The following is a 23,400-nucleotide window of genomic DNA, read 5'->3' on the forward strand; positions in this document are numbered from 1 at the left end:
TTAGTCAAATTTGAAATGGCTTGTATATCAAATATTCCTTACTTACTCGATGTTCTATATTATTACCTACATTTCACCTTGCCTCGCGTCTTGCCGAAGAAAAGAAAAAAGAAGAAAAGTAAAGGCAAAGGTAAAGAAACGCTTTGCTGGTAATAGAAAGAAGGAATAATTGCCGGGGGTTAGCTCACCGATATATTTTGCAGACAGAGGAAAATCGCGAGACTTCCTATGTCACTCGAGATAAAATGCAAATACTACCGTGTCAAAGTGTCTCGCGAAATATTTTGCCCGTCGCTCACTGTGAGAAGTGACGCGTGCGATTACGAAGTACGCAGGGCTTCGTATACGTACATATAGCGTTCGCATATACTTTGTCTACGTGAATCATTTATTCAGCCCTTACGGGGTATTCGAGCTTCATTTCTTCGTGCGTCACCACAAGTGCGGTACTTCTTCGTAAACTATGGATAATATCTGGAATCATTATTACGGGGTCGCTTATAAGTTATCGCTAGTATGCGGCATGTGGCCGCATCTGGAAAGACGAACAAGAATATTCCGCATCTCCGTGCTGACGGCGATCATGGTTACTATAGTCATTCCGCAGGTAAATGGAAAAAGGGGAACCAGAGAGTGTGTGCGTGTGTGAGAGATTACAAGTGATCGCGCGTGTTGGCTGGCATTTTTTAAATCAAAAGATCAATTTTGCAGCTAGCATTTCAATACAGATGCAAGGGAGACATACAGTGCACATTGACGTCGACGTTGGGGTATCTGTTGTCGTTAGTGATTTTAGTGAAGGTGTATACATTTCAGCTCAACATTCATGAAGTACGTTCGACAACACACGATTACCGTATCACGATCACGAAATAGCTGCACACTGTACCGAAAGATGCACTAGGTTTTGCTTTTCGTTTTGGAGAATTTGCATTCTAAGTCGGAGACTACCAAGATCATTTTTCCTTTTCGTTATTTCTTGTATCTTTGTCAAACGTCTTTGCCACACCTACGGGGACGGGCGGGGCGGGGTACTATTTCGTTAGCTCGTAAAAAAGTGTGCCGTTAATCGGCTGTTTGTCAGTTGAAAATACTCACCGAACATTTGTACGTCGACTGGAAAATGGTGGAAAATTCCGAGGAACAAGAGATCATGAAATCGTACGCCAACCATACCAGACTGTACTCCTTAATATATTCAGGTAAGATCATAAAAGCCACGGAGAGATGATCTGCTTTCGGTATGCGTCAGCTCCGCGTTTCTCTCCTCGCGAAATAATCTTGGTGTCTTGCAGTGTACTGTGTCATAGGGCTGTATATATTGATGTGTGTCTGCTTAGTACCGTTCATACTCGATGTTATTTTACCTCTCAACGAATCTCGACCCATGTTATCGCCGCATCCAGCGTATTACTTCGTAGACGAGAAGAAATATTTTATATACATTTTCATACATGCGCTGTTGGGGTGGAAAATAGTATTGGTAGGAGTAATCTCCCATGATTGCATGTTCGTGAGTTACGTCCAACACATTTGCAGCATGTTCGCTGTGACCGGGTAAGGACGGAGTTCGGGCACGAATCAATGTTTTGAGATTTGTATATTTCCAATATCTATATCAGACGTTTTTAAACCGCAATTATTTATCGCGTCATTCCTTGTCGAAGATCGAAAGGTCTTGGGCTATGCTCTTTTCTGTCATGCTTCACAATCGCTAGCCATCGCGTTGTCATCGAGCGTCATCGCGGAAACTCATGCTCCGACAAGTTTCTAGCATAATTTTTAAGAAGGAATAGCGTTACGCGATCAATGTGCTGTAATTAAGAGGACTGGAGAATCAGATTACTGAAAAATCGTGCTTGTTTTTGATAATATTTTGTGACAAACTGAATAAATGTGCAAGAATGAAAATTTTAGGTATATTTATACAACATATGAAGAGTAGAAAAATTTTGTTTATTAACAAATACTCATATAAATATACGATATATATAGCTGAAATATACTCTCCTTTTTTTTTTCAAGTTGTCATTTTTGCAATAATATCTCGGCTCTCGATGGTCCGATCAGAGCGAATTTTAGCTAGAAATCTTGAGGAGGCTTATCATTATCCGGTGAACCACTACAAAACAATCAAACAAAATTAACAAAAAGGCAGCTATTATCAGGAAAAAATCCAAATTTTTCAGTTCTTTCACAATAAAAAAATTAATATCTCGAAATGAAATATTTTGACATAATTATCCATGGTTCATCTGAGAGCCAGATGAACAAATATTATTGCTTTAAAATCTCAAATCGTTACGAAGCTCAGTTTCGGAGAAATTATTGGAAAAAAGTGAACAATAAAATTTCGAGAAAAACACGTTTAAAATTTAAGTGGACCTATATTTATATGAATATTTGTTAATAAACAAAATTTTTCTATTCTTCATATGTTATATAAATATATCTAAACTTTTCATTCTTGCACATTTATTCAATTCGTCATAAAGTATTATCAAAAACAAGCACGATGTTTCAGTAATCTGACCCTCCAATCCCCTTAAGAAATTTATATAATTTATCTAGTGCATAAGCTAGGCGCCTCTGTATGCTTCTGTATACTGCTGCTTGCAGATACCGCTTTAAATACTTGTTTTATGAATGCAATGAAATGATAAAAGATACGAGCGATGATTTTAACGAGAAATATCATGCGAGGTTCACGTACTTGGTGCAAACACACCGTGAAACCCTACGGTGAGTACATAGTGCCAACGAGAAATATCATGCGCTTTGAAGCGAAAAAGGAAAATATTTCGAAAACATAAATTTCAAGAAAGAAAAGTAAAATTGGATTTCCGATGGTATTTTCACGCTTATATTTGCCGCAGATTAGCGCAACTTCTCGAAAATACTTTTACCAAGCCTTTCGGACTACAAATTGTCATAGCCACAATAGGGCTCAGCATTACCTTACAGCAAGTGTGTTAAACGTTTATTACAAAATGACGTCGGATAAAATCGCTTACGTCTTTCTTATTGTTTTTTCAATTCTTTTAATCACTCATCTAAATTTACAATTTTATGTTTTACGCGCTGGAGATTACGGTCGAGTCCAATCTATTGACGGTGTTCAGGTACATATTGTACGTCATTGGTCAACTGATTCATCTGTTCTGCCTGAATTTCCAAGGACAGAAGCTGTTAGACAATAGTATTCAGATATGCGATAAGATGTAAGAAAGGCGATCATTTACACTATTTAGTTACCTATCCGATTTCTGTCATTTTGCGGATATTCAAATGTCGTAACTTGGAGTTGTTGTAGATACAATAGCCCTTGGTACAAATTGCCCATAAAGATGCGAAAGCTGCTCATGTTAGTGATGATGAAAACATACCGACCGACTTTCTTTAGCGCTGCTAAGTTATACGTTTTCTCGCTGGAAAACTTCGCCATGGTAAAATTACGATTATTGCAAAGACGTTGCTTCTCGTCTCCGCAAAATCCTTTTAATGACGCGGAGCCCTTCTCCTGTTTTTAAAGGTTCTACAAACCTCGATGTCGTACTTTACAGTTCTCGCGTCTTTTTAGAGTGACTCGTGATATACCAGTGTTCCGTATATCTCGCCGTTACACGACGACATTGACGTCTCACCGAGAAATATCGACTGGTGTACGACACTGTTGTAGAATTATGCTTACGTTTTGTATAATGTACCTTTAATGTACCTATAATGTACCTTTGTCGTGTAATATAGGTAGTATTTGTACAGTTTACTCTTGTAGAATATCCACTCTTGGTCGCTCTCTTCGTCCTGAATAATTTACCAAATTAGCGGTGCTAACATCTGGTACCAATAACAGTATTCTGATATTTGGTACCACTTGGAAATCCGCTGGTAGGATTTCTTTCAGATATCCGATCGTCGTGAAAACAACCCAGGTGATTGGTCTGCACATTGCTGCAGAGAAACGAAGAGTAGGATTAAAAATCAGCTGGGCTGATTTCAAATATCAAAATACGGACGGTAAGTGAGTATTTATCGAGTATTGCTTGTGTGTATATTTTTTTCATTTCGCACACCCAATTATCTGATGACAAAAGAAATTGTGTTTATCAAAGTAAAGAGAGATGCACTCACCCTTTTGCGTTACCGCAAGCAAAAAGTGGCCAGAAGAGAAAATTGCCTTACTCGTTCTCGCACGGTCGTCAATATTAGCGAGAAACAATCAATTTGTCAAAACTAGGCAAATTTAGGTAGCTATGTTTTCGGACAGAAATGGAGTATGAATCACGAACGCTAAGACAGAAAGAAAGAAAGTTTGTTTTCAAGGTGTTACTCATGAGCTCTTAGAGCGGCAACATCCACTACATCTTATTACCAAAAATCAGCCTTTCCCTCTTTCTGATGTCGACTTTCGCAAGAAAGGGAAGGAAAATAAAAAAGAGGAGAGGAAATACTTCATCAACGTAGATAAAGAAATCAACTTCCGCAACTCGCTCTGAGCGACAGGTATGCTTTCCGCGTAGAGGGATGTCGGGGGTATTACGAATCTACTTCTGCTACTATAATATTATAACACTACAGACCGACGACTCTCCTCTTATTATGTAAATAATCAGATGTCAAAGTGTACTTGTCGATCATTGCAATTCGCATGATCGTTATAGTGGACACTTTGCATGTTGCAGCAGTCGCTTGTATTTCATTTCATCCACGTGAATTATGTATTCACCTCTGCCACCGCAAGAAAAAGAGAGCGAGGGGGAAGGCGAGACTTGCACTTTGCTTCATCATGCGATATTGGATACTCGCAGTATCTATCGGTGAACAATGGAGGTCACATGGAATCATTATTACGGCACAGTAAGGAAGTTATCATCATTCACTGGTATATGGCCGTTTATGAGCATGAGGGCCAAAATCTTTCGCCTCTGCTTCCTGACGGTGACCATGCTGTCTCTGTTCGTTCCTCAGGTAAATCTATTGATATGCGAAACAAGGTAACTCCGTTAGAGTAAGAGAATTTTTCGCCGACTGTGCCAGCAAGATTCAATTGTACAGAAACAGAAAAAGATCTTACGCGGGAGGCTTCTATTCACGAGACAATTGCGCTCTCGGTTATCCTCGATCGGGTTTCCAGCATAGGTGACTGAGTTTAGACAAATATTTCGATCGCGATAACAAAGACATTCTCGTCACCAAATATTGACCCAGCCCCTAATCAATTACATGAGCTTTTTCCTTGTATGCGATCTCTCCCCAAGGTATATCATGTTGAAGGAAAAAAATCGATGACACTTCCAGATCGCGTATCAATTTACGTGCAAGCAGAACCTACAGTGTATATTCGAGTCGATGACGTCGTACCTGTTGACGAGCATAGCTGCGTTGAAGGTGTATACGTTCGTTGTGAACATTCGCAAGGTACGTTCCGCACACTTATCGCTCGTGTAATTGAAATTTAACTCCGACTTGCAAATACTCCGGGTGTTCGCACGGCCTCTCCCGCGTATTAGCACGAGCGTCGGTTAGAGAATCCGAAAATGGAGAATGTACCGTTGACGGATATTTCGCCAGATTAGAGAAATGACAAAGCATTTATACGCCGACTGGAAACTGTTGGAAAGTGTCCAGGAATACGAAATTATGAAGTCGTACGCCGAAAATTGCAGACAATTCTCTTTGATATATCCGAGTGAGTGTTTTATGCTTCTTTCCTTATATACATTTATATACTTTAGATATTTATTATTTTATTTAATCTCTGACTTAAATTCTGTATTTAACGTCTTTAACGTCATCTAACTTTGGAAATATTTCGCGTCTTTTGCAGTATACTGCTTAGCATGTGTGTGTGTATTCATGTCGGTGTCACTTATACCACAAATACTCGACGTTATTATACCTCTCAACGAGTCCCGTCCTATACTACTGCCATATCCGGGATACTATTTCGTAGATTATAAGGAATATTTTGTATACATTTTCTGGCATTCTCTCGTGGCGTTCGAGATAATCTTGGCCGGAATAGTTGCACACGATTGTATGTTCATGTCTTATGTGGAACACATTTGCAACATATTCGCCGTGCTCGGGTAAACGAATTTTAATTTCAAATTTAATTTTAACTTTAATCACACTATGTTAAACACATGTCGAGATATATTTAGTAATGAGAGGTTTGCGAACACGTTCGTTGCATTTTTAACCACATCTTTTATCTTGATAATAACAAAAGACTATATATGTTATCAAGGTTTGAAATAAATGCTCTTGTTACTTATAATTTTTTGCCACTCTCTTCGAGCAATTATTCGATTTTACGTCTGCAAATTGACGTATCTTTTGTGTCAATTAAATCATTGACGATCCAACGAAGTCATGCAAACCCCTAATACGTTGAAAGTATGACTCTTCATTTTATGTTCAAAAAGCAAGCGCAATCATGCACGGATCGTTTGCAGATATCGTTTCGAGTATTTATTTTGTAATCAGGACAAGATAATAGAGAACACAAAGGCTGACTTGGATAGTATATATCGTAAGAAGATCGCTTCCTTCGTGCGTATGCAACAGGAAGCTTTGAAGTAAGTACATTCCGCATAGTCGAGCTGAACACATCAATAATCGATAGTGGCTTTACTTTCGTAGTCTAAAGTTTCCGAACTCGACTCAAAAAAAGATAAAGACGATTCTGATATTCAGTTCAATAGGGTTAAAATTCTGTTGGCATGTCGTCCCTTATTTATGTCGCAGGTTCGCGCAAGTTCTTGAAAGCATCTTTACCATACCTTTCGCAATACAATTACTCGTAGGCACGATAGGAATGAGCATCACCTTGTTGCAAGTATGTACGTCGTTCGTTTATTGTAAGGCTATGTTCGATTTGATCCTGACAAACACTTTCCATTCTCAAGATCACGCAAAGCTCCAACTTCTTGAAGATATTGAGGTACGCGCTTTACGTTGGCGGTCAGTTGTTCCATTTATTTGTCCTCAGCTTTGAGGGCCAGAAGTTGATGGATCACAGTTATCAGACGCGCGACAAGATGTAAGACCGCGACTTATGCTCTCAGTTTGCTCAAGTGTTAATTAGTAATCACTCGGTAGCAAGTAATTATCGGTCGACAAGAAAGCGTGTGTATTCGACTCTCGCGTTCGACATTCTTAACATTTGACTCGCCGTCACAACGTTGCAGATACAGCAGTACCTGGTACGAAGCGCCCATGAAATCACAGAAGCTCCTTATTATGGTGATGATACGAAGTCTGCAGCCTACATGCTTGAGCGCGGGCAAGGTTTACATCTTCTCCTTGGAGAGCTTCAGCATGGTAAGGTCATCTACGAATTGTCGCAAGAGTTACTTTAGAGATTGCTTCAACGACACATAATTCTCTTCTTTCGAAGGTTTTACAGACTTCGATGTCGTACTTCACGGTGCTCGCGTCTTTTTAGAGTAACTCGTGATCGATACAGTTCCGTGTATCTCACAGTTACACGACGACACCGATGTCTCATCGTGAAAAACCGACTTGTGTGTCATTGCGATACCATTGTAGAAATATGCTTACGTTTTATATAATGTACTTTTGTCATGTAATAAAGGTAGTATTTATTCAGTTTACATGTATGGAATCTCCACTCTTAGTCGCACACTTCGTCCTGAAAAATCTGCCAAATTGGCGGTGCTAACATCTGGTATCCTGATATTCAATACCATCAACCACTTGGGTATCCGCTTGTAGGATTTCATTCAGATTCCCAGTAGTCGTGAAAATAACCCAAGAGACTAACGCGCACACTGCTCAATATTTTTTATTGCATTGTTATAATAATTAATTTGTTATAATAACAAGTAAAATAACCATATAACTCAGTATTCTAATAAATAATGATAAATTTTACTTGTAAAAGTTTATGTTATGGACATTTTTTGTAGCTAGGTTTTCCTTGAATAACAATAACCTTTAAAAAGATATTTTTTTTAATATTTTTAATATTTTAATATTAATATTTTTTAATATTTTAATATTTTTAATATTAATTAATATTTAATAATATTTTTTAATATTTTTTTAATATTGGACACTATTGATAAACGTGTTAAATTTTCATAACCCGATATAATTTTTACTTGTAACAGCTTATGTACATATATATCTTAAAAGAAAAATAATTTGATAAGTTTTACTTGTAGGAACTTATGTTATGTACATAATATATATCTTAAAAAAGGAAATAATTAGAATTTGAGATTTCTAAAAATATTAAATATACAATAATCATATATATATATACATATATATATGTTAGGTTTCTCAGTTGGCGCTACTGTTCTAATATATCACTTCTTTTGTACAGTAGAATAATGTTGTAGAGTTTTATTATAGTTATAAGTTTTACTTGTAAAAACTTATGTACACATATATACCCTAAAAAAATAATTTGAGTTTGAAATTTCTAAAAATAACACAATACGTGTACTGCGCTCGTACTTGGCGCCTTTTTTTTACCTTTTTGTTTAAAAAGGTAAGTTTAATATAAGTTTTACTTGTAAAAACTTATGTTATACATTATCTTTAGACATTCCCTCTCTCACTCTCCCCTCTCACCCTTTCATTTCCCTCTCCCTCTCTCTTCCCCTTACCCCCTCCATCTCCTATCTCTCTCTCTCTCTCTCTCTCTCTCTCTCTCTCTCTCTCTCTCTCTCTCTCTCTCTCTCTCTCTCTCGCTCCTCTCTCTCTCTCTCGCTCCTCTCTCTCTCTCTCACTCCTCTCTCTCGCTCTTCTCTCTCTCACTCCTCTCTCTCTCTGTCACTCCCCCTCACCCCCCCCTCTCTATCTCTCTCGCATATTTTTTCCTATACTGTATTCTAGCATATCTCTCGCTTACTCGCTCGCATTCGCTGCTGTCTGCTTCTTCAGCGCTCCCATAGCGCCCCTGCAGCTGGATTCTGTAACTCGTTATTGGAGTTAACGACACTTTCGTTATCGTTGCTCAGCTTTTCTACGGTGTACAAAAGCTGCGCAACGATAACGAAAGTGTCGTTAACTCCAATAACGAGTTACAGAATTTAGCTGCTGGTGTCGGAAAAACGTGATACACGCGTATCCCCACTCCTGTGCGTCCGAAGTTTCTTACTTTTTTACTGAATCGAAATTTTCCGTGATTCGGACTTTATCTTAAAATACCTCCACCACTTAGAGACAACGTACACAAAAATCACAGGAACATTTTGCTTCCTATTTTTTAAAGCCGAATCGATTGGGACTAAAAAGACCTCGATCGGTTCAGCCATTGCTGAGATATGAATATCTCACCTTGTTTGAACTCGCAGTTTCGCGTATAATAGTCACAGTGTGCCTTTTGAAATCAGCTGAGAATCAATGACGGACGGTAGATGAGTATTGCTTGTGTGTATATTTTTTTTATTTCGAACACCCAACTACTCAGTTATCTCATGACGAAAAAATTGCACTTATCAAAGTAAAGAAAAATACTCTCTCACCGTCCACTACATTTTATTATCAGAAATCAGCCTTCCCTTCTTCCTGACGTCGACTTCTGCATAAAAAGAAAGCAAGTTAAAAAGAAGAGGCGAAACAAGTTGCCGACGTGAATAGAAAAATCAATTTTCGCAACTCGCTTTAAGCGATATGCGTCCTTCGTAGAGGGATGTCGAGGAATATTATAAAACTACATAATTCACTACAGAGTGGCACACGTAACGACCTCTCTCCTCTTATTATTTAAATAACCAGATGTCAAAGTGTACGTACTTGCCGATCATTGCGATATACACGATCGCTATACCGGACACTTTGCGTGTTGCATTCGCCTATACCTCATTTCGGTCACGTGAATTATATATTCACCTCTACCACCACGAAAAGAAGAGAGCAAGGGGGAGGGCGAGACTTGCACTTTGCTTCATCATGCGATACCTGATACATGCAGTATTTTTCGGTGAACAATGGAGGTCACATGGAATCATTATTACGGCTTCATGAAGAAGTTATCATCATTCAGTGGTATATGGCCGTTTCTGAACGTAAGGGCGAAAAACCTTCGTTTATGCTCCTTGACGCTGATCATGCTGTCTGTGTTCGTCCCTCAGGTAAATCTATTGATGTGCGAAACAAGGTAACTCCGTTAGGGTAAGTGAATTTTCCGTCAACTGTACGAGCAAGATTCAATTGTAGAGATAGAAAGGGACCTTTCGCTTAAGATTTCTACTCGTGAGTTTCAATTGCGCTCTCGGTTACCCTCGATTGGGTTTCCAGTGAAGGTGAATCAGTTCAGACAAGTTTTTCCGGTTGTGGTAACAGAAATATCGATTCCTCATCAACAAATTTTTTGTGCGGCCCCTATACAGTTACATGAGCTTTTCTGCTATATGCGATCTCTCTGCAAGGAATATTCTGTTAAAAGAAAAAAATCGATGACGCTTCCAGATCGCGTATCAGTTCACGTGCAAGGACCTACAGTGCACATGCGAGTCGATGACGTCGTACCTGTTTACGTTCGTAGCTGTGTTGAAAATGTATACGTTCGTTTTGAACATTCGCAAAGTATGTCCCACCACACACATAATGCTCGCTCGCTCGTAATATTATAATTGCAATTTGGTATTCCAACATGGGAATTTTTCGATTGGAGAAATATCAAATGGACGCTTTTTCTTGGAATTGTGTGAAAAGTTTATCTCTTTCGCGTGTTAACACGAGCGTTAATTAGAGAATGAAGGATATATCAAACGGATATTTTTCCAGGTTAGAGAAATGACGGAACATTTATTCGCCGACTGGAAACTGCTAGAAAGTGTCGAAGAGTACGAGATCATGAAGTCGTACGCCGAAAATATCAGACAATTCTCTTTGGTATATACGAGTGAGTGTTTTACGCTTCTTTCCTTTTATACTTTCGATATTTGTTATTTAATTTAATCTCTGAGTTAAATTCTATATTCTGACTTTAACGTCATCTAACTTTGGAAATATTTCGCATTTTTTGCAGTATACTGCTTAGTATGTGCAGGTATATTCATGTCGATGTCGCTTATACCGCAAATACTCGACATTGCCTTTCCTCTCAACGAGTCCCGTCCTGTACTACTGCCGTACCCGGGATACTACTTTGTAGATTATAAGCAATATTTTCTATACATTTTCTGCCATTCTTTCGTGGCGATCGAGATAATCCTGGCCGGAATAGTCGCACACGATTGTATGTTCATATCTTACGTGGAACACGTTTGCAACATATTTGCTGTGCTCGGGTAAACGAACTTTAATTTTAACTTTAACCTCACCACGTTAAGCACAAGCACGTCGAGATATATTTAGTAATGGGAGGTTTGCGAACATTCGTTGAATTTTTAGTCGTATTTTTTTTTATCTTGATAATAATGCAACGACATATGTGTGTCGCAGTTTGAAATAGCTTATTTGTTATCCATCACTTTCTGCCGCTCTCTTTGGGCAATTATTCGATTCTACGTCTACAAATTAATACATCTTTCGAGACAATAAAATCATCGACGAAGTCTCGCAAACCCCTAATATGTTTAAAGTGTGACTTCGTTTTATGTTCAAGAAACAAACACAATCATGCACGGATTGTTTGCAGATATCGTTTCGAGTATTTATTTTGTAATCAGGACAAGACAATGGAGGACACAAAGACTGACTTGGATATTATATATCGCAAAAAGATCGCTTCCTTCATGCGTATGCATCAGGAAGCTTTGAAGTGAGTACATATCGCGCAGTCGAGCTGAACACATTAATCATCGTTAGTGGCTTTACTTTCGTAGCCAGATGTTTTCAAACTCGACTCAAAGAAAAATATAGACATCTCTGATATTCAGTTTGATACAAGATTTAAATTAGATAAAGAAACGTCCGAATACGCGGTAGAGAAAATTCTGTTAGTGTGTTGTCCCTTATTTACATCGCAGGTTCGCGCAAATTCTTGAAAGCGTCTTTACCATACCTTTCACAGTGCAATTATTCATAAACACGATAGGAATAAGCGCCAACTTGCTGCAAGTATGTACGTCGTTCGTTTGTTGTAAGGCTATGTTCGACTCGATACTAACAGACATTTTCTGTGCTCAAGGTCGCGCAAAGCTCAGACTTCTTCAAGATACTGAGGTACATGCTTTACGTCTTCTCTCAACTGTTCCATTTATTCATCTTCAGCTTCGAGGGCCAGAGACTGATGGATCACAGTCTTCAGACGCACGATAAGATGTAAGACCGCGACTTGTGCTCTCGGTTTGTTCAAGTGTTAATTAGTAATCACTAGTTAGCAAGTAATTATCGACAAGAAAGTGTGTATATTTAACCTTTGTGCTCGACATTCTCGGCATTTGACTCGATCGCCTTCGAGACGTTGCAGATACAACAGTCCTTGGTACGAAGCTCCCATGAAATCGCAGAAGCTTATTGTTATGGTGATGCTACGGAGTTTGCAGCCGACATGCTTGAGTGCCGGCAAGATCTACATTTTCTCCTTGCAGAGCTTCAGCGCGGTAAAGTCACCTGTAAATTGTCGCAAGCGTTATTTTAGAGACTGCTCCAACGCATAATTTTCCTGTTTCAAAGGTTCTGCAGACTTCAATGTCATACTTCACGGTGCTCGCATCCTTTTACTAGTTCATAATCAGTGGCGACTGATATCCTGCTAGTGATACATGTATAGGCGTCTTTCTTCATTTTATGTAGTAATAATAAAATAATATTTCTTACTTTGCATATTGTTACATCATTCGGTCATTTTCCGTGTACTCACTCATACACATACATTGGAAGGCTCCGAAACGAGTGTACTATACAATATAGTTGGGCGAAGCAGACAATGTGTGGTAGGTGCCTTCACTTTCATGACTAAGCATTTTCAAGTCAAACGTCGTATCTCAGATACAAAAAAGTTAAGGACTTGTCAATGTGAACACAAGAAGATGGGACGAGGAAAAAATGTCCAGAAGGGAAAATTGTCTCTTATTCGCTTTTGCACGACCGTCAATATTTGCGGAAAAAAATCAATTTGTCAAAGCTAGGCGCATTTAGACAGTTTAGGTTAGCTAGGTTTAAATAGGTTACCGGCCAGAAATGGGGTATGAAGCGCAAGCGCTAAAGGAGAAGGAAAGAAAGCCTTTTTTCAAGATATCTTACATGACTTAGAGCGACAATATCCGTCCACTTCATCTTGCTATAAGAAATCAGCCTTAATTCCTCTCTTCTTAATGTCAATTTTCGTGGAAAAAGGAAAAGAAGATAAAAAGGAGAGCGGAAACATTTCTTCTACGTAAACAGAAAAATCAATTTTCGCATCTCGCTCTATACGACAGGTATGCGTTCCGCGTAGGAGGATGTCGAGGGATATATCTAGTTCTGCTACTATAATTCTGCCACTATAACTACAGAGTGACCACTCTCTTCCTATTATGTAAATAACTAGATATCAAATTGTAGTTGTTCGATCATTGCGACACGCACGATCGCTATATCTAACACTTTGCGTGTTCCACCACTTGCCTGTACTTCATTTCGTCCAAATGAATTATGTATTCACCTGTGCTACCACGAGGAAAAGAGAGCGAAGGGAAGGGCTAAACTTGCAGTTTGCTTCATCATGCAATATCGAATACGTACAGTATTTTTCGGTGGACAATGGAGGTCACATGGAATCATTATTACGGAATCGTCAAGAAGTTATCGTCACTCACTGGTATATGGCCGTTTCTGAGCGTGAGAGCCAAAGTCCTTCGCCTCTGTTTCCTGACGGTGATCATACTGTCTGTGTTCGTTCCTCAGGTAAATCTAATGATGTGCGAAATAAAGTAACTTCGGTAGGGTAAGTGAGTTTTTCGCTGACCGCACGAGCAAAATTCGATTATAGAGACAGAAAGGGACCACCCGCGGAAAATTGCTACTCAGGAATCAATTGTGCCTCGATCGGTTTTCCAATACAGCTGAATCAGTTCAGACAAGTGTTTCCGGTCGCGATAACAGAGAGATCGGTTTTTCGTCACCAAATTTTTGTCCTCGACCAGTTACATGAGCTTTTTGCACGTATGCGACCTCCGCAAGGAATATCTTGTTGAAAGAAAAAAAATCGAATACGCTTTCCAGATTGCATATCAGTCCACATGCAAGCACGACCTACAGTGCATATTCGAGTCGATGACGTCGTACCTGTTGACGAGCATAGCTGTGTTAAAGGTGTATACGTTCGTTGTAAACATTCGCAAAGTACGTCTCGCCCCATACCTATCGCTTGTGTAATTGCAATTTAATATTCCAACTTGGAAGTTTTCCGTTTGGAGAAATATCAAATGGACGCTTTTCCTTGGAACTGCGTGAAAAAGTGTCTGTGCCTTCCCTCATGTTAGCACGTATTGTATTGCATACAGAATCAGAGAATGGAGAATGTACTATTAACGGATATTTCGCCAGGTTAGAGAAATGACCGAGCACTTATTTGCCGACTGGAAACTGTTGGAAAGTGTCGAAGAGTACGAGATCATGAAGTCGTACGCTGAATATTGCAGGCAATTCTCTTTGATATATCCGAGTGAGTGTTTTATGCTTCTTTCCTTATATATACTTTAGATATTTATTATTTTATTTAATCTCTGACTTAAATTCTGTATTTAACGTCTTTAACGTCATCTAACTTTGGAAATATTTCGCGTCTTTTGCAGTATACTGCTTAGCATGTGTGTGTGTATTCATGTCGGTGTCGCTTATACCACAAATACTCGACATTATTTTTCCTCTCAACGGGTCCCGTCCTATGCTGCTGCCATACCCGGGATACTACTTTGTAGATTATAAGGAATATTTTGTATACATTTTCTGGCATTCCCTCGTGGCGTTTGAGGTAATGCTGGCCGGACTAGTCGCACACGATTGTATGTTCATGTCTTATGTGGAACACGTTTGCAACATATTCGCTCTGATCGGGTAAACGGATTTTAATTTTAACTTTAATTCACGACGCTAAATACAAGCACATCGAGGTATATTTAATAATGAGAGGTTTGCGAACGTTCATTGGATTTATAGCCGCATTTTTGTCTTGATAATAACGAAATACTATGTATGTCATGGTTTAAAATAGCTGCCACTGTCATTCATAGGTTTTTGCCACCCTAATCAGGTAATTATTCGATTCTACGTCTGCAAATTAATGCATCTTTTGATCAATTGAATCATCGACGATCGAACAAAATTTAGCAAACCCCTGATATGTTGAAATGTGTGACTCTTCATTTTATGTTCAAAAAAGCAAACGCAATCATGCACGAATCGTTTGCAGATATCGTTTCGAGTATTTATTTTGTAATCAGGACAAGACAATGGAAGACACAAAGTCTGACTTGGATAGTATATATCGTAAAAAGATCGCTTCCTTTGTATGTATGCATCAGGAAGCTTTGAAGTGAGTACATATCGCGTATCGAGCTAAACAAATCAATCATCGTTAGTAGCTTTACTTTCGTAGTAAGACGTTTCCGAAATCAACTCGGAGGAAAATGAAGACGTTTCTGATTCAATTTTTCTCTATCGATGATTCAATTTGATGCAAGAATTAAATTAGACGTAGAAACGTCCGAATACGATAGAGAAAATTCTGTTAGCACGTCGTCTCTTGTTTACGTCGCAGGTTCGCGCAAGTTCTTGAAAGCATCTTTACCATACCTTTCGCATTACAATTACTCCTAAGCACGATAGGCATAAGCGTTACCTTGCTGCAAGTATGTACGTCATTTGTTTATTGTAAGGCTATGCTCGCCTTGATACTAACTAATACTTTTCATGCTCAAGATCACGCAAAGTTCCGACTTCTTGAAGATATTAAGGTACACGCTTTATGTCGGCGGTCAGCTGTTCCATTTATTCATCCTGAGCTTTGAAGGCCAGAAGCTGATGGATCATAGTCTTGAAACACGCGACAAGATGTAAGACCGCGACTTGTGTTCCCGGTTTACTTAAGTGTTAATTAGTAATCATTCGATAGCAAATAATTATCGGTCGGCAAGAAAATGTATTCGACCTTCGCGCTCGGCAGTCTCGGCATTTGACTCGATTTGACTTCGGAACGTTGCAGATACAGCAGTTCCTGGTACGAAGCGCCCAAGAAATCTCAGAAGCTCCTTATTATGGTGATGATACGGAGTCTGCAGCCTACATGCTTGAGCGCAGGCAAGGTTTACATCTTCTCCTTGGAGAGCTTCAGCGCGGTAAGATAATCCACGAATTGTCGCAAGCGTTACTTTAGAGATTGCTTCAACGACACATAATTCTCTTGCTTCGAAGGTTCTGCAGACTTCGATGTCGTACTTCACGGTGCTCGCGTCTTTTTAGAGTAATTCATGATCGATACAGTTCCGTGTATCTCGCAGTTACACGACGACACCGATGTCTCATCGGTGAAAAACCGACTGGTGTGTCATTGCGATATCATTGTAGAACTATGCTTACGTTTTATATAATGTACCTTTGTCATGTAATATAGATAGTATTTATACAGTTTACACGTGTGGAATCTCCACTCTTGTTCGCTCACTTCGTCCTGAATAATCACCCAGATTAGCGGTGCCAATAATGATACCTTGGTACTCAATACCACTTGGGTATCCGCTTGTAGGATTTCTTCCAAATACTCGATTATCGTGAAAAGAACACAGGTAAGTAACATGCACACTGCTGCAGACAACCAAAGGAATAAGGTTAGAAATCAGCTGATAGTTAGTTAGTAGGCGAATATTGAGTATTGCTTATGTGTGTATTTTTTCATTTTGTACACGCAACTATTTAGTTATCCAATGGCGGAAGAAATTGCACTTATTAAAGTAAAGAAAGATACATTCTCACCGCTTATTATATCTTACTGTCAGAAATCAGCCTTCCCTTCTTCCTGACGTCGATTTCTGCAAAAAAAGAAAGGAAGTTAAAAAGAAGAAGGGAAACAATTTGCCGACGTAAATAGAAAAATCAATTTTTGCAACTCGCTCTAAGCGATATGCGTCCCTTTGTAGGAGGATATCGAGGAATATTATAAAACTACATAATTCTACTACAGAGTGGCACGCGTAATGACCTCTCTCCTCTTATTATTTAAATAACCAGATGTCAAAGTGTACGTACTTACTGACCATCGCGATACGCACGATCGCAATACCGGACACTTTGCGTGTCCTAGCACACCCCTATACTTCATTTTGCCCACGTGAATTATATATTCACCTCTGCCACCACGAGAAAAAGAGAGCCAGGGGGAGGGCGAGACTAGCACTTAGCTTTATCATGCGGTATCGGATACTCGCAGTATTTGTCGATGAACGATGGAGGCCACATGGAATCATTATTACGGCATCGTAAAGAAGTTATCATCATTCACTGGTATGTGGCCGTTTCTGAGCATGAGGGCCAAAATCCTTCGCCTCTGCTTCTTGACAGTGACCATGCTGTCTCTGTTCGTTCCTCAGGTAAATCTAATGATGCGCGAAACAAGGTAACTCCGTTAGGATAAGTGAATTTTCCGCCGACTGCACGAGCAAGATTCGATTGTAAGGACAGAAAGGACCTCCCGCGGTAGGTTTCTACTCACGAGTCAGTTGCGCCTCGGCTTTCCTCGATCGAGTTTCTAATACAGCTGAATCAATTCAGATAAATATTTCCGGTCTCGGTGACAGAGACATCGGCTTCTCGTCTTCAAATTTTTATCCGGCTCTTATCCAGTTACATGAGCTTTTTCCCGTGATCTCTTTGCACGGAATATCCTTTTGAAAGAAAGAAATTGATGGAAGTAACACTTCCAGATCGCATATGCATTCACGTGCAAGCAGGACCTACAGTGTACATTCGAGTCGATGACGTCGTTTCTGATTACGATCTCAGCTTCGATGAAAGTGTATACGTTCGTTGTGAACATTCGCAAAGTACGTCCCGCCGTACACCTATCGCTTGTAATTGCATTTTAATACTCCAACTTGGATGTTTTTTGGTTGGAAAAATATCAAATAGACGGTTTTCCTTGGAATTGCATCAAAAAGTTTGTCACTCCCGCGTGTTAAAACAAGCGTTAGTTAGAGAATCAGAGAATGGAGGACGTATCGCCAATGAATATTTCGCTAGGTTAGAGAAATGACGGAGCACTTTTTCGCCGACTGGAAACTGTTGGAAAGTGCTGAAGAGTACGAGATCATGAAGTCGTACGCCGAAAATTGCAGACAATTCTCTTTGATATATCCGAGTGAGTGTTACGCTTCTTTCTTTTTGTACTTTAGATATTTGCTATTTAATCTCTGACTTAAATTCTACATTCTGACTGTACCGTCATCTAATTTTGGAAATGTTTCGCGTCTTTTGCAGTATACTATTTAGTAAGTGCGTGTATATTCTTGTCGGTGTCACTTATACCGCAAGTGCTCGACATTGTTTTACCTCTCAACGAGTCTCGTCCTATAGTACTACCGTATCCGGGATACTATTTTGTAGATTATAAGGAATATTTTATATACATTTTGTGCCATTCTTTCGTGGCGTTTGCAATAATCATAGTAGGAATAACCGCACACGATTGTATGTTCATGTCTTACGTGGAACACATTTGCAACATATTCGCCGTGCTCGGGTAAACGAATTTGAATTTTAACTTTAATTCACGACGCTAAATACAAGCACATCGAGATATATTTAATAATGAGTGGTTTGCGAACGTTCGTCGGATTTTTTATCTCACATTTTTTATCTTGATAATAACAAAACACTATATATGTCATGGTTTGAAATATTAACTGCCATTGTTATCTCTCGCCACTTTCTTCAGGCAATTATTCGTTTCTAAGTCTGCAAATTGATGCACCTTTTGAGTCAATTAAATCATCAACGATCAATCATCAATCCGACAAAGTCTTGCAAACCCGTAATATATTGAAAGTATGATTCTGCACTTTATGGTTAAAAAGCAAGCGCAATCATGCACGGATCGTTTTGCAGATATCGTTTCGAGTATTTATTTTGTAAACAGAACAAGACAATGGAGGACACAAAGATTGACTTGGATAGTATTTATCGTAGAAAGATCGATTCCTCCGTGCGTATGCATCAAGAAGCTGTGAAGTGAGTACATATCGCGCCGTCGAGCTTAATACATTCATCGATAGCGGCTCTACTTTCGTAATCAGATGTTTCCGAAATCGACTCAAAGTAAAATGAAGACGTTTCTGATATTCAGTTCAATACAATAGTTAAATTAGATAAAGACACAATATGTGATAGAGAAAATTCTGTTAGCATGTTTCATCTTTTGTTTACGTCGCAGGTTCGCGCAAGTTCTTGAAAGCATCTTTACCATACCTTTCGCAATTCAATTACTCCTAAGCACGATAGGAATAAGCGTCACCTTGCTGCAAGTATGTACGTCGTTCATTTATTGTAAGGTTACGTTCGACTTGATACTAACAGACGCTTTTCGTGCTCAAGATCACGCAAAGCTCCGACTTCTTGAAGATACTGAGATACACGCTTTACGTCAGCGCTCAGTTATTTCATTTATTCATCTTCAGCTTCGGAGGTCAGAGGCTGATAAATCACAGTCTACAGACGCACAACAAGATGTAAGACCACGATTTATGCTCTCGGTTTGCTCAAGTGTTAATTAGTGATCACTAGGTAGCAAGTAATTATCGATAAGAAAGTGTGTATATTCAACTTTCGCGCTCGACACTTTTAGCATTTGACTCGATCGTCTTCGGAACGTTGCAGATACAACAGTTCCTGGTACGAAGCGCCCATGAAATCGCAGAAACTTATTATTATAGGGATGATACGGAGTTTGCAGCCGACATGTTTGAGTGCCGGCAAGATCTACATTTTCTCCTTGCAGAGCTTCAGCGCGGTAAAGTCACCTGTGAATTGTCGCAAGCGTTATTTTATAGATTGCTTCAACGACACATAATTTTCCTGTTTCAAAGGTTCTGCAGACTTCAATGTCGTACTTCACATTACTCGCATCCATGCAGTAGCTCATGATCAGTGGCGACTGATGTGCTGCTAATGATACATACTCATCTTTCTTCATTTTATATGTAATAAACTAATATACTTTAGTTTATATTGTACATTAGTTTGCATTGGTGTATCTTTGCGACACCGTTGTAGAACTATGCTTATGTTTTGTATAATATACCTTGTTCATGTAATATACGTAGTATTTGTACAGTTTATTCGTGTAGAATCTCCACTCTTGGTCGCTCTCTTCGTCCTGAATAATCTCCCAAATTAGCGGTGCCAACATTTGGTACTAATAACAATATCCTAGTATTTGGTACTACTTGGGAACCCGCTGGTAGGATTTTTTCCAGGTTTGATTGTTGTGAAAACAACTCAGGTGAGCAGCGTACACACTGCTGCAGAGAAACGAAGAGTAAGATTAGAAATCAGCTGGGAATCAATGACGGTCGGTAAGTGAATATTGATCGAATATTGCTTGTGTGTGTATTTTTTTTCATTTGAGCACCCAATCACTCAGTTATCTGATAACGAAAAGAAATGCACTTATCAAGGTAAAGGAAGGATACACTCTCACCGCTCACTACATCTTACTCAGAAATCAGCCGTCCCTTCTTCCTGACGTCGAGTTCCGCAAAAAAGGAAAAGAAATTAAAAAGGAGAGAAGAAACATTTTGTCGACGTAAATAGAAAAATCAATTTTCGTAACTCGCTTTAAGCGATATGCGTCCTTTGTAGAGGGATGTCGAGGAATATTACAAATCTACATAATTCACTACAGAGTGGCACGCGTATAATGACATCTCTCCTTCTATTATTTAAATAACCAGATGTCAAAGTGTACTTGCCGTACTTACCGACCATTGCGATATGCACGATCGCAATACCGGACACTTTGCATGTTGCAGCATTCGCCTATACTTCATTTTGTTCACGTGAATTATATATTCACCACTACCGCCACAAGAAAAAGAGGACGGGGAGGAGGACGAGACTTGCACTTTGCTTCATCATGCGATGTCGGGTAATCGCAATATCTGTCGATGAACAATGGAAGTCACATGGAATCATTATTACGGCATCGTGAAAAAGTTTTCATCATACAGTGGTATATGGCCGTTTCTGAGCGTGAAGGCCAAAATCTTTCGCCTCTGCTTCCTGACGATAATCATGCTGTCTCTGTTCGTTCCTCAGGTAAATTTATTGATATGCGAAACAAGATAACTCCATTAGGGAGTAAACCCGGCTCTTATCCATTACATGAGTTTTTTTCCCGTATGCGATCCCTCCCTGCAAGGAATATCCTGTTGAAAGAAAAAAATTAATGTCGCTTCCAGATCGCATATCAATTCACATGCAAGCAGGACCTACAGTGTAAATTCGAATCGATGACGTCGTACCTGTTTACGATCATAGTTTCGGTGAAGGTGTATACGTTCGTTGTGAACATTCGCAAAGTACGTCCCGCCGCACACCTTCGCTTATGTAATTTGATAACATTAATTTATAATAACAATAACAGCAATTTTCGACTTGGAAATTTTCCGGTTGGAGAAATATCAAATGGACGCTTTTCCTTGGAACTGCGTGGAAAAGTCTGTCTTTTTCGCGTGTTAATACGAGTGTTGGTTAGAAAATCAAAAAATGGAAGATGTACCATTAACGGATATTTCGCCAGGTTAGAGAAATGACGGAGCATTTATTCGCCGACTGGAAACTGCTGAAAAGTGTTCAGGAGTACGAAATCATGAAGTCGTACGCCGAAAATTGCAGACAATTCTCTTTGATATATCCGAGTGAGTGTTTTATGCTTCTTTCCTTTTATACTTTAGTTATTCGTTATTTAATTTAATCTCTGACTTAAATTCTGTATTCTGACTTTAACGTCATATCTAACTTTAGAAATATTTCGTATCTTTCGCAGTATACTGCTTTGTAGGTCTGTGTATATTCTTCTCGATGTCGTTTATACCGCAAACACTCGACATTGTTTTACCTCTCAACGAGTGCCGTCCTATGCTACTGCAATATCCAGGCTATTATTTCGTAGATTATAAGGAATATTTTATATACATTTTCTGTCATTCTTTCGTGGCGTTTCCAATAGTCCAGGTCGGACTATTCGCACACAATTGCATGTTCTTGTCTTACGTGGAACACGTTTGCAGCATATTCGCCGTGCTCGGGTAAACGGATTTTAATCTTAACTAACTCACCACGCTAAATACAAGCACATTGAGATATATTTAGTAAGAAGAGGTACGTTGGACTCTTTCTTCATTTTTTATCTTGATAATAACAAAACACCATATATGTCATAGTTTGAAATACTAACTGCCATTGTTATCTTTCGCGTTTCGCTACCTTCTTCAGGCAATTATTCGATTCTACGTCTGCAAATTGATGTATCTTTTGATCTATTAAATCATTGACGATCCGACGAAGTCTTAAAAACGCTTAATATATTGAAAGTGTGACTCTTCATTTTATGTTCAAAGAGCAAGCGCAATTATGCACGGATCGTTTGCAGATATCGTCTCGAATGTTTATTTTGTAATCAGGACAAGGCAATGGAGGACACAAAGATTGATTTGAATAGTATGTATCGTAAGAAGTATCGATTCTATGTTTGCAAATTGATGTATCTTTTGATCAATTAAATCATTGACGATCCGACGAAGTCTTAAAAACGCTTAATATATTGAAAGTGTGACTCTTCATTTTATGTTCAAAGAGCAAGCGCAATTATGCACGGATCGTTTGCAGATATCGTCTCGAATGTTTATTTTGTAATCAGGACAAGACAATGGAGGACACAAAGATTAATGTGGATAGTATATATCGTAAGGAGGTCGCTTCCTTCGTGCGTATGCATCAGGAAGCTTTGGAGTGAGTACATATCGCGCAATCGAACTGAACACATTAATCATCGCGGCTTCACCTTCGTAACCAAATATTTTCGAACTCGACTCAAAGTAAAGTGAAGACGTTTCTGATATTCAGTTCAATACAAGAGTTAAATTAGATAAAAAACGATATGCGATAGGAAATATGTGATAGAGGAAATTCTGTTAGCATGTCATCTCTTTTTACGTCGCAGGTTCGCGCAAATTCTTGAAAGCATCTTTTTCATACCTTTGGCAGTACAATTATGCATAATCACGATAAATATAAGCATCACGTTAAGCAGCACTGCAAGTATGTATGTTGTTCGTTTATTGTAAGGCTACGTTCGACTTGATACTAACAAATACTTTCCGTGCTCAAGATCACGCAAAGCTCCGACTTCGTGAAGATACTGAAGTACACACTTTACGCCAGCGGTCAGTTATTCCATTTGTTCATCTTCAGCTTCGAGGGTCAGCGGCTGATAAATCA

General features: G+C 39.0%; 5 protein-coding genes across 6 annotated transcripts; all 5 read left to right on the top strand.

Annotated features, from left to right (window-relative positions):
• The first annotated feature begins 383 nt into the window (after nucleotides 1-383).
• On the top strand, nucleotides 384-3,764 carry LOC105192522 (odorant receptor 2a-like). 2 transcript variants are annotated; one of them, XM_025306065.1, is made up of 9 exons: nucleotides 384-607; nucleotides 712-831; nucleotides 1,085-1,202; nucleotides 1,296-1,557; nucleotides 2,620-2,742; nucleotides 2,877-2,967; nucleotides 3,088-3,221; nucleotides 3,314-3,446; nucleotides 3,533-3,764. In XM_025306065.1, exons 1-9 carry the CDS (start codon nucleotides 464-466, stop codon nucleotides 3,578-3,580), a joined length of 1,173 nt encoding a protein of 390 aa, XP_025161850.1. In that variant the 5' UTR covers nucleotides 384-463; the 3' UTR covers nucleotides 3,581-3,764. The 2 variants fall into 2 exon arrangements, with proteins under 2 accessions (XP_025161850.1, XP_025161851.1); XM_025306066.1 differs by having other exon boundaries at nucleotides 3,581-3,764.
• A 702-nt stretch (nucleotides 3,765-4,466) lies between these two features.
• LOC112590200 (odorant receptor 13a-like) lies at nucleotides 4,467-7,619 on the top strand. The gene is made up of 10 exons (XM_025306067.1): nucleotides 4,467-4,503; nucleotides 4,683-4,968; nucleotides 5,299-5,418; nucleotides 5,572-5,689; nucleotides 5,828-6,089; nucleotides 6,459-6,581; nucleotides 6,751-6,841; nucleotides 6,912-7,045; nucleotides 7,194-7,326; nucleotides 7,403-7,619. The coding sequence occupies exons 2-10, from the start codon at nucleotides 4,825-4,827 to the stop codon at nucleotides 7,448-7,450; spliced, it is 1,173 nt and encodes a 390-aa protein (XP_025161852.1). The 5' UTR covers nucleotides 4,467-4,503; nucleotides 4,683-4,824; the 3' UTR covers nucleotides 7,451-7,619.
• A 4,002-nt stretch (nucleotides 7,620-11,621) lies between these two features.
• Nucleotides 11,622-12,825, top strand: LOC105192546 (odorant receptor 4-like). Its single transcript, XM_019845650.2, has 5 exons — nucleotides 11,622-11,746; nucleotides 11,955-12,045; nucleotides 12,116-12,249; nucleotides 12,398-12,530; nucleotides 12,604-12,825. Exons 1-5 carry the CDS (start codon nucleotides 11,664-11,666, stop codon nucleotides 12,652-12,654), a joined length of 492 nt encoding a protein of 163 aa, XP_019701209.2. The 5' UTR covers nucleotides 11,622-11,663; the 3' UTR covers nucleotides 12,655-12,825.
• A 2,960-nt stretch (nucleotides 12,826-15,785) lies between these two features.
• On the top strand, nucleotides 15,786-16,375 carry LOC105192553 (odorant receptor 4-like). Its single transcript, XM_025306038.1, has 3 exons — nucleotides 15,786-15,965; nucleotides 16,115-16,247; nucleotides 16,324-16,375. Exons 1-3 carry the CDS (start codon nucleotides 15,823-15,825, stop codon nucleotides 16,369-16,371), a joined length of 324 nt encoding a protein of 107 aa, XP_025161823.1. The 5' UTR covers nucleotides 15,786-15,822; the 3' UTR covers nucleotides 16,372-16,375.
• A 4,874-nt stretch (nucleotides 16,376-21,249) lies between these two features.
• Nucleotides 21,250-22,691, top strand: LOC109504692 (uncharacterized). Its single transcript, XM_025306037.1, has 2 exons — nucleotides 21,250-21,818; nucleotides 21,947-22,691. Exons 1-2 carry the CDS (start codon nucleotides 21,710-21,712, stop codon nucleotides 22,210-22,212), a joined length of 375 nt encoding a protein of 124 aa, XP_025161822.1. The 5' UTR covers nucleotides 21,250-21,709; the 3' UTR covers nucleotides 22,213-22,691.
• Nucleotides 22,692-23,400: the final 709 nt, after the last annotated feature.

The sequence above is a fragment of the Harpegnathos saltator genome, unplaced genomic scaffold (assembly GCF_003227715.2).
Source record: "Harpegnathos saltator strain DR-91 unplaced genomic scaffold, Hsal_v8.6 scaffold75, whole genome shotgun sequence".
Taxonomy (NCBI): domain Eukaryota; kingdom Metazoa; phylum Arthropoda; class Insecta; order Hymenoptera; family Formicidae; genus Harpegnathos; species Harpegnathos saltator.

Coding starts and splice junctions, on each gene's coding strand:
- LOC105192522 (XM_025306065.1), top strand. CDS start 464: ATGGATAATATCTGGAATCATTATTACGGGGTCGCTTATAAGTTATCG. Junction 2,743..2,876: donor ACACACCGTGAAACCCTACG/GTGAGTACATAG, acceptor TATTTGCCGCAG/ATTAGCGCAACTTCTCGAAA. Junction 3,447..3,532: donor CGCTGGAAAACTTCGCCATG/GTAAAATTACGA, acceptor CTGTTTTTAAAG/GTTCTACAAACCTCGATGTC.
- LOC105192546 (XM_019845650.2), top strand. CDS start 11,664: ATGGAGGACACAAAGACTGACTTGGATATTATATATCGCAAAAAGATC. Junction 12,046..12,115: donor TAAGCGCCAACTTGCTGCAA/GTATGTACGTCG, acceptor TCTGTGCTCAAG/GTCGCGCAAAGCTCAGACTT. Junction 12,531..12,603: donor CCTTGCAGAGCTTCAGCGCG/GTAAAGTCACCT, acceptor CCTGTTTCAAAG/GTTCTGCAGACTTCAATGTC.
- LOC105192553 (XM_025306038.1), top strand. CDS start 15,823: ATGCTCAAGATCACGCAAAGTTCCGACTTCTTGAAGATATTAAGGTAC. Junction 15,966..16,114: donor CTTGAAACACGCGACAAGAT/GTAAGACCGCGA, acceptor GGAACGTTGCAG/ATACAGCAGTTCCTGGTACG. Junction 16,248..16,323: donor CCTTGGAGAGCTTCAGCGCG/GTAAGATAATCC, acceptor CTTGCTTCGAAG/GTTCTGCAGACTTCGATGTC.
- LOC109504692 (XM_025306037.1), top strand. CDS start 21,710: ATGACGGAGCATTTATTCGCCGACTGGAAACTGCTGAAAAGTGTTCAG. Junction 21,819..21,946: donor ATTCTCTTTGATATATCCGA/GTGAGTGTTTTA, acceptor TATCTTTCGCAG/TATACTGCTTTGTAGGTCTG.
- LOC112590200 (XM_025306067.1), top strand. CDS start 4,825: ATGGAGGTCACATGGAATCATTATTACGGCACAGTAAGGAAGTTATCA. Junction 5,419..5,571: donor TCGTTGTGAACATTCGCAAG/GTACGTTCCGCA, acceptor ATATTTCGCCAG/ATTAGAGAAATGACAAAGCA. Junction 6,090..6,458: donor AACATATTCGCCGTGCTCGG/GTAAACGAATTT, acceptor GATCGTTTGCAG/ATATCGTTTCGAGTATTTAT.